This window comes from Populus alba, chromosome 13 (genome assembly GCF_005239225.2).
Source record: "Populus alba chromosome 13, ASM523922v2, whole genome shotgun sequence".
Taxonomy (NCBI): domain Eukaryota; kingdom Viridiplantae; phylum Streptophyta; class Magnoliopsida; order Malpighiales; family Salicaceae; genus Populus; species Populus alba.
In genome coordinates this window covers 5,815,156-5,824,369 of record NC_133296.1, presented here as the reverse complement: position 1 = coordinate 5,824,369, position 9,214 = coordinate 5,815,156, and the positions used below count along the sequence as shown (strand labels likewise).

General features: G+C 33.7%; 1 protein-coding gene across 1 annotated transcript; it reads right to left on the bottom strand.

Annotated features, from left to right (window-relative positions):
• Positions 1–3,507: 3,507 nt before the first annotated feature.
• On the bottom strand, positions 3,508–7,350 carry LOC118042427 (cyclic dof factor 1). The gene is made up of 2 exons (XM_035050089.2): positions 6,892–7,350; positions 3,508–5,425 (listed from the first exon to the last, which is right to left on the bottom strand). Exons 1-2 carry the CDS (start codon positions 6,982–6,984, stop codon positions 4,034–4,036), a joined length of 1,485 nt encoding a protein of 494 aa, XP_034905980.1. The 5' UTR covers positions 6,985–7,350; the 3' UTR covers positions 3,508–4,033.
• Positions 7,351–9,214: the final 1,864 nt, after the last annotated feature.

Sequence of the window (9,214 nt, the reverse complement as noted above, 5' to 3'; positions counted from 1 at the left end):
GGGAACAGGCCTGCACGTTGAATGCAATTATTTGCCTGTTTCTGCGCAATACAAGCATGAAAGAAAAGTTGTAGGATGCTAAGTTTATTCTCAAATAAATTTTTATAAAGTTGACCTAGATTCAGTACCCAGGATGGTTCTCAAAACATGGTCGAAATTTGATGGTAGCATGCCAAGACCACAGCTATTCTGTCGGTTAAAAAAAACAAAAAAATGGAGGAAAGGAAGAAATTAAATTTAGTTGTTTTTCTCTTTTACGGGTCAATGGAAAGCTTGTTTCAAAGGTCAAGGCATCGTTTGTCTTTCCGTTGCAACATGTGTTTTGGTAAATTTTTTTTTTAAAAAAAAAAAAAATTGAGTGCAATTTGTATTTTTTGGATCATTTTGATGTACTAATGTAAAAAATAATTTTAAAAAAATGAAAAAAAATCATTGACATGTATTTCGGCATGAAAAGTTATTTGAAAAGCAACCGCTACTACACTGCCAAACACGCTCCAGAATGCTCTCTCTCTCTCACACACACAGTGACTTGTACAGGGCCATCACTGTGTTCTGCTGTTCCATGTCAAGCTCCTGAAAAAGCTATGAACAGTTCCCATTCCTGGATGTCAATTCTGAAGCCGTTTCAGCTTTTCTGTTGTTACAAGAGACTACGATATAATTAAACAGAATTTGTGATAAACATAAAATGTAATAATTATATAATAAAAGATACTCATTATTGATGCATTCATTGCTGGATAAAATCCAAGAGTAGGTAGGAATTCTTGATTAAAAAGAATTTGTGTTAGACGAGTTAGATAGAGGCTGTAGTTTCCTACTAATGTATTCATAATTACAAATGTAGTAAAGGGTGGTGATCAATTAATAAGAGCCCGGCAGGGAGGTTAAATATTTGTGTTTTAGTTTCAAACATTTGTTGTCAGAGCTTGAGTTGATTAGGATAACAAAGAACCAACAACTGTCTTAAAAAAACCAGACACAACAGCTTCACTTCTGTAGCAGCAAAATCTCCAAGCAACAGTCGAAAAATGCAGTAGCAGTCCTTCGAGCAAAACACACGCAGCAGCAGCATAGACACAGAGTAGCAACTCCATACATAGCAGCAGTGTCAACTTAATTCGCAACAACAAAAATCATAGCAGCCTCCATTGACAAGATTTTAATTTGAATTAATGAAAGATTGACCGATTAGGTATCGACAAGGTGAAAGGAATGATAAAATTAGTTTATTATTTTTCCTCAAGCAGAAATGGATTATAATCTACCAAAAAAATTCTTAAGGCGCATTTGTTTAGTCTTAGTTTTTATGTTTGCGATGTAAAAAATATAGTTAGGTGTTTAGTAATATACCAAACTGTGTTTTATACTGTGAAAGTCCCATCAAAAAATTGAGTTTAAAACACAGTTTTTTGTGAAGTGGTTTGTTTAACTGAGTTTCATAAAATTCTGTTTGTTTTTTGCATTTTAAAAATTATTTTTTTTAAAATTTAAAAATTTTTTTATTTTTTTTCTTTACTTTAATTTTTTTTTAATTTTCAGATCATTTTAATGTAAATATCAAAAAATAATTAAAAAAAAATAATTTTGATGCATTTCCAAATAAAAAATATTTTTAAAAAGCAACCACAAAAATAATTTATATATATTTTTTACTGTATATAAACCTCAATCATAATTTTATTTTACCCAACAAGAAGATTTATTACCGGATAAAAAAAAAATGAATTATCCTTACAATCTCTATTTCATGCACGGAAAGAACATTAAAAAAGAAATGTTTGTTCATGCTCTGGCATTTATCAGCGAAAGCAAGATATGCTTCGCAAAGTAAAACTTACTTTAAGAGATTTGGTTCCATTAATCAACATATTACTAGATTAAGATCAATTAAAAATATATATTTTCAAGTCACTTGCAGTTCTTTGCAAACAAAATATAGAAAAGACACTGTCAAATTGGTTTTATTTTTGAAACTTGGAAATTACTTGTTGTTTTCACTCATGAAGATCTTGTTTTAGATCCTCGTTGTTAAACTGTTTAAGAGAGATTATTAGATAAAATCCTGCTGATCTCCTGTTATCTGTAAAATTCAGGATTTTGGCTGGTCTTACGTTTTAGATTAAAAGCAATACGATAAGGCAAGTCCTGTTTGCTTCTTTTGCTCAAACTATTATTCTGCTCAATTCTTTCATGTTTCCAAACTTCCAAAGGAAACTTAGAAATTTCCTCGTCTTATTTATTTATTTATTTTGGTTATGTTGTCAACCAGCATAGGAGTCTAAAACTCGAGCATATCATAAGATGCGACTTCAAAAATCTTTCCCAAGAGCAATATTACTTAACCCACGTATAATTGTGCTAAAGGGCGTTTGATTTTGAAAGTTAAATTGGCAAACATGCTGGAAAGGTCATAAAGGACACAAAAACCCTTCCCCCAGCAACATTTTCTGAAGGGTTTAAAGGCAAGAATTGGAATCTGCTTTAATCTGTTTAATGATGATAAGAATGCCTTTACGGCTTTATCTAGGAAATTGCTGAAACCATTCTTTCCATGGAGATTACTCATATGGCACATATTCCTTAAGAGTGGTGAATCGTTCCTGACATAGGAAATGGAACATTTTTTGGAAAAAAAAAGAAGGGAATATAAGCAAAGGTTCAAAGATGAGCTTTATTATGATTAAAGAAAGCATGTAAATGGATCATACACTAACTTAAAAACGACAAGATCAAAAAACAAACTCACCATGTTTTAAAAGGTTCTCCCCTGCTGGAAATACTGAGTGGCACTCGGAAATGCATTTGATTACTTGAATCCATGGACAAAATTGACTCGCCTAGAGCAGATGTTTTAGACTAGTTTCTTTGTAAATCAACAATGAAAATTCTTTTGATTGAGGATGGACTTGAAAGCTGTGACATATTATTTGGGAGGAAAAAGTGGACAGATGAGACTTGCCATCTAAGAGTTGAGAATTCTGACCAGCTTTTCACAAATGAAGCAAGGAAACTGGAATCCTACATGATATTAAGTAAAATTGTCTGTTGTGGGAGATATGAACTGTAAAGTGCAAATTAATTTTCTGTGCAAGACTTTATTAAAAGTTCCAGTGGTACCAGCAGGCGTTACAACATGTCGTGTATCCAAACATGAGCAGCTAATGCGTTGTTTGCTTCCTGATTCTCTCCCTTAATGTGACATCTCCACCATGGCAATCTTCACCTGCATCATGTCTGGAGTGTCAACCTGGGATATTCTTGAAAAGTATATAAAATGATCCGAAATGCCTGCTAAGCTTCCACAGCAGACAGAAATATATATTTTGAATATCTTTGATTTCTATCTCCAAATTATATGACTCATACTATAGTACACTTTTCGTTTCTGAGACGGATCATTCTTGGAGCCCCTAGCGAGCTAAAAGAACTTCAGGTGAAATTTACTCAAGAGCCTAGGCATGACCTAAATTACTCGACTTTACAAACTCGGGCACAAAAAGATTAAGTAAACAAGTGCAAAACAATACAAACTCTAGAAGAGATTTACTATTCCAGCTGACATGGTTGAGGTATAGCAAACGAGAACACAAATTACAGCATTTGAGAAAAGATACTGGACTTCCGAAAACTTTGGTTAGCCTTCCAATGGATGATGGCTTTAGTTTATACATACAAGCCAGAGCTTCATCTTATTTTTCTGCAGAATCCAAGCAGTAAGGTAGGTATGAGTGTATTAGTTGAACCTAGAATAGGCCGCGGACCATAACCACCACGCATTAAACAACCTCTGTTATTTACAATGACGACTTGAAGAGATGTGTTGACAGAACCGCTGATTATGTAGCGATTGATTCTGAAGAACCTGCCTTTCAGACTTCAATCAGAATTAGTTGAGCAGAAATCTCATGCGCTGTGAAGGAAGATCAATGTGGTATACTCTCCACAGAAAACACATCCCCATGGTTATGCCTAGAGAAGATCACGGTCGCAAGTGAGGTTCATAATGGAAAATCTCAGCAGGTGTCCTTCAGCCACTCTCCTGGAATGTATGAGAGCGAGAAAGAGCTGCTGGGTTTGCTTCCAGTACATGAGTGATATCAGATACATGGCCATAGCATTCTGCTTTGGTTTCAAAATTCTTGAAGATAGTACCTTTTGATGTGGGATCCTTCTGGTCAGGCTTAAGACCTAATGTTGCCCATAAAGGACTCTTTGAAGCCTCACTTGGGTCATCAATTCTTAGTGTTTTTGGGACCAATATACATTTTTCTGCCTTCTCTTCATCAATAAATTTTGAATCTCTAGAATGCTTGCCTAGGGTTGGTGAGCCATTTCCTGAGCTGCAACTGGTGTTAGTAGAGGTTGATAGAGAAAGGCAGCCATTCGATCCACTCAATGATTCATTTCTTGTTCCAGCAGCCCATGTGGGCAAGCAACCCCAATAAGAAGCAGGAACAAATTGTAAAGGAATGTTTGGAGGGCAAATGCTGGGAACAGCCAACATTGGTGTGGGGCACAATTGAACTTGATTGGGAATATTTGTCGAGCAAGCCTGGCCAGTGGAGTGCTGAGCTGCGGTCATGGAAGCAACATTATTCCAAGCCGGGTTCCAAGGAAAAACCCATGAAGGAACAGAATAACAAGGCAGGGAGTTTGGCGCGCTGAGTTCGTTAGAAGATGCTGGCACATCAACTTGCTCTTTCTGCATAATATTTTCTCGCAATTCGTTTGCCCAAGCATTGGAAGCTGTCTTGGAGGATCCACATGAAGACAGCTCCTCTACATTATCTTGACGATTGACTGAACTTATCTCAACATATCTTTTTTGGTCTCCAAGATTAAGCACATTCTCCATGGAATCACAAAGAGGTGCTTCATGACCGAATTTTAGAACCATTCCATTTGCTACTGAGGGACTCAAGGTGGTTGCAGACTCAACAGAAGATTGAAGTTGGTGACTGATTGAGTCTGAGTTTTCCATTCTGGCAATAGGCATCCCATCAGAAGATACTAATATCTGACGAAATTGAGTGGCTAAGTGCTTATTCTTCCGCCGGCCAGCACCAATAGGGACATTTCTCATTGATCCCCCAGCTGTCCAATATCTTTGGCAATTCTTGCAGAAATGCCTTGGTTGGTTGACATTATAGTTATTGAAGTAACAGAATTTTGTGTCTAAACTGTTGCATCGTGGACATGGTAGAATTTTATCTGGCTTCTTAAGGACTTTCTCTTGGTCTGTGCCATTACTCTCCAGTGGACCTTCCTTAGGCTTAGCAATTACTTGTGCCTCATTCTCTCGCATTGCAGCTTGGCTTTCTTCCTTGCCTTGTCCAGAACCAGAGAACATTTCAGGTTCTTCTGAGCTGTCTTCTCTAGGACCCTTGGTTTCTACTCTTGTTATCTCACTGCAGCTTCCCTGATATTAAAAAAAAAAAAAAAAAAACATTTGACTAGTTATAGAATTGAAAATTTAAGAGAGAGAGAGAGAGAGATTAGCAAAGGTGAAATGAAATTAAGGGACTGATATATCTTCACTGCATTTAATTAGAGTAGCTTTATGTCAAAAGACCCTAAATAATAATAAAGAGAACAAAACAAATAATAATTTAATTCATTTCCAAATGAGATTAATGCACTCCTGCTTCCTTCTTATCTTCAACGAAAATGAGCGTGCCTTGAAGTGATCATTCGCAGCCACCAAATTTGCAATTACCACGTTCAAGCATGATTCAAGAAACATAATATTTATAAAGAAAAAGGCAACTTTTGACAGAATACAAAGAATGGGAAACGAAGCTGATCATCAACTTGCTTATAACTTTCCAAGAAAAAATAATTAAGCACTTGGGAGTTTGATTGGCATGATTGAATCAATTTTTGATACAGCACAAGAAAAACTATGGTGAATTATTTGTTTTTAGCCCCACTACCCATCAACTGGAAAACCAAAATCACATGACTAGCTCCGATCACAATATTATGTATTTTATCATGTTAGTCTAGAAATTTATATTTTTCCAATTAAACTAGAATCAAATATGAAGATATTTCAGAATTTAATTCAAAATGAACAAGGAAGAACAAATGCAACACACAACCTGTTTTCACAAAGTTTTATCTCCTTATAAAAGAAGAAAAGCAGAAATAGTTCACAAATTTCCCTAAAAATAGTAGTTTCATCTTTCCATGTACACCAAGTTCACGATAAAATCAGAAATGAAAATCGTATGTTCACCATCGAACTAAAATCGCACATGCACAAAATTGCCAATCTTGAATATCTCACATTAAAAAAAAATTATATATTTTCTGGGACCAATTTTTTCCAAAATTCAAAGTTACAGTTATTATCATTCCTCAAACAGGTAAATGCCTTCTAAGCAATAAGCAAATGGAAAGAGAAAAACGAAGAAAGAAAGGAAGTTTCCTGTTTCAACAACAGAGGAAACAGAACATTGCATAGACACCTCCTTTTTAACACTATTTTCCATTAAAAATGTTTCTACAAACAACACATAACATCCTTTATTTTTTACCTGCAAGCCTTACAACAACTCATAACGCAAATACCTTAACTATTTATTTCCCATCAAGAAATGACCACTTTCCATGCCAGCGTTTACTCAACCACAAACCAATACCTTGAAACAACACCATACAGCCTCTACAACAATCATTTCAAGATTCATTTAAGCTCAAGCTCATTCTTTCTTGTACCAAAACACAGCCTAAAACATCTATTAGTTCAAAAACCAATACAAAACCAACAACCCAGATAAAATCTCAAGACTTTCAGCTAGCAAACTAAACTATAACCCCAACTCAAAACCAAAAACCAAAATGGGTTTTTCATTATATACATACACATATCCCTGTAAGTACCTTGGCTAGTGGTTCGGCCGGAAACTGAGTATCAGGTACAGGAATCTTCCTACCAAAGAGCTTGAAAGCTGGATCTTTAGACTCACCCTTCATGGTTTTTTTTTTGTATCAAAATAGAAGTTGCAGACTTTGAAGGGTAGTAATAATAGTGACACCAAAACCCATATAGAAATTAGTACTGCAACAAAAAGTAAAAAGAATGTTAAAAAAGATTGAGAGAAAGAGAGAGGGAAAAAGATAGGCTTTTTTCTTTTCTCTTTTCTTTTCTTTTCTTTTTAGACAGTAACAAGCTTTATAAAGTTAAGTAGCTTCTCTCTCTCTCCCTCACTAAAAACCCACAAACCCTCTCAAAGTTAGCATACTTCCAACAAGTCCACCCTGAAAAAGGAGCAGAGGATAGCAGCATAAAGAACGTGAAGGATCAGAAGTTTTATTTTTATAGGAAAAAACTTTCTTGCCCCTATTTTTTTCAAGATATTCAATTTGTTTATTGTTTATCAAGTTTAGTTGGTTCATAGATAGGAGAAAAGGCTGTCATGATCTCCTTAATTTTGCCACCTGTTATATTTATGTCAGCTTAAAGATGATAGGGTGCTGGATTATTTTATGCATAAACTTTGAGAATAAAGTATTACAAGTTGTACTATTGATTATGTGCTTTGAATTTATCTACAGATTCCTTGAAACTAATGCTCAAACTTCTAAAATTGGATAATTGTTTTTTTCTAACTCTTTTGTTTTCCTCAATAACCTTTAATATTTTTTTCATTTAAAATCATTAAATCGTTTTTTTTAATAAAATAGGAATGCAAATAAATTAACCACAGAATCTACAGTATTTATTAAAACAATTATATATATATATATAACTCCATATATTTATATCACAATCCAAACTTAAAACATTTAAATAGAGGGAATTAAAAAAAACATTTTTAATGATAAATAAATTAGTGATGAGACTAGTTAGACTTAAAATAAAATAATAATTTTTTTCATGAGTAATGTTAAAACATATATATATATATATATATAATATAATTTGGATCCAAATCACTTGTTACTATGTAAACAATAATCTTGAATTTTTTTCCCTTATAGTATTATGTTCGAGCCATGTAGTTGCTAATATAATAGTTATTAGAAGCTTATATAATCATTAACTTTAGAGTTTATGGAATTAGTCGAGGTGAATACAAGTTAATCTAAACACCCACGTTAATAAAAAAAAATCTTGAATTTTTTTAAGTTTGAAATGTTATAATTTTAATCTTTTTTTCAAACTCAAATTAAAAAGATTTTGAAATTCAATCTGAAAAATAGGACTCCTGTTAAAATTATTTATATAATACTAAGAAAAAAACAAGGAAAAGACAAATTAAAAGTGAATTACTCAGAAAAAGTGTAGGAAATAGGATTCGGTGGCAGTTGGCATCCAAGTCAGCTAAGGGGGTGACCTATTGACCAAGCGATGTAGTGGCTAAGGATGTAGCTTACGCAGGAAAGAAAGACAAAAGCAAAAAGCAAAAAGGACTTTTTTCGGGCCCACGTCAGAAAAAAGCAGAAAGTTACAAAAGACTCCTCTCCTAAGGCTCTCGCCTTTTACGCCGCCTTCAATGCCTTTGCCGGATTGGATTTTTTAAAAAAAAAAAAAAAAAACCAGAACAGTTTTGAGAAAGTTATCAGAAGTTACACAGTTTTGAAAAGTTCTACAAAAATGGAATAGTTTGTAAAAAAAATTATTGGTGGACATCACGGTTGTTAAAGAAATGTTGTTGCTTATCATATTGTTGAAGAACTAATATTCAGAATAATAATTTAAATAAAAATTGTGATTTAAAATCACGATTTTAATGTAATTGTTATTCTCAATAGTGATTCTTTAATAATTACAATTTTGAATAAAAGTTTTATTACAAAACCGTGATTCTAAATCGTGTTTATAGTATATTTTTAAACTCCATTCTTTTTCTCCATAATCACGACTCTTAAGAGTAAAAAAAACCTCAAGAGAAAACAATCTTTAATCGCCCAAAACACCGTCCAATCCACCATCATAACACTAGAATCATCTTTCTCTTATATCCACAAGTATTTCTACTATTTTTTTTATTGCAAACCGCTAGCCCAAGCTTTTGTGTCAAGCCTCTCCACCACCACAACCGGTCAAACTACCAACTATACATCACAAAAATGAAGGTAAGACGTTTGCATTGTCTGTTAGTTTGATGGGTTTAATTATTAAATTGATAAATTTTTTATTTTGATTTAATTAGGTATTTCTGCTATTTGATAATTAGGTATTTATCTTGTATTTAATAAT

Coding starts and splice junctions, on each gene's coding strand:
- LOC118042427 (XM_035050089.2), bottom strand. CDS start 6,984: ATGAAGGGTGAGTCTAAAGATCCAGCTTTCAAGCTCTTTGGTAGGAAG. Junction 5,426..6,891: donor CGGCCGAACCACTAGCCAAG/GTACTTACAGGG, acceptor TTTTAATATCAG/GGAAGCTGCAGTGAGATAAC.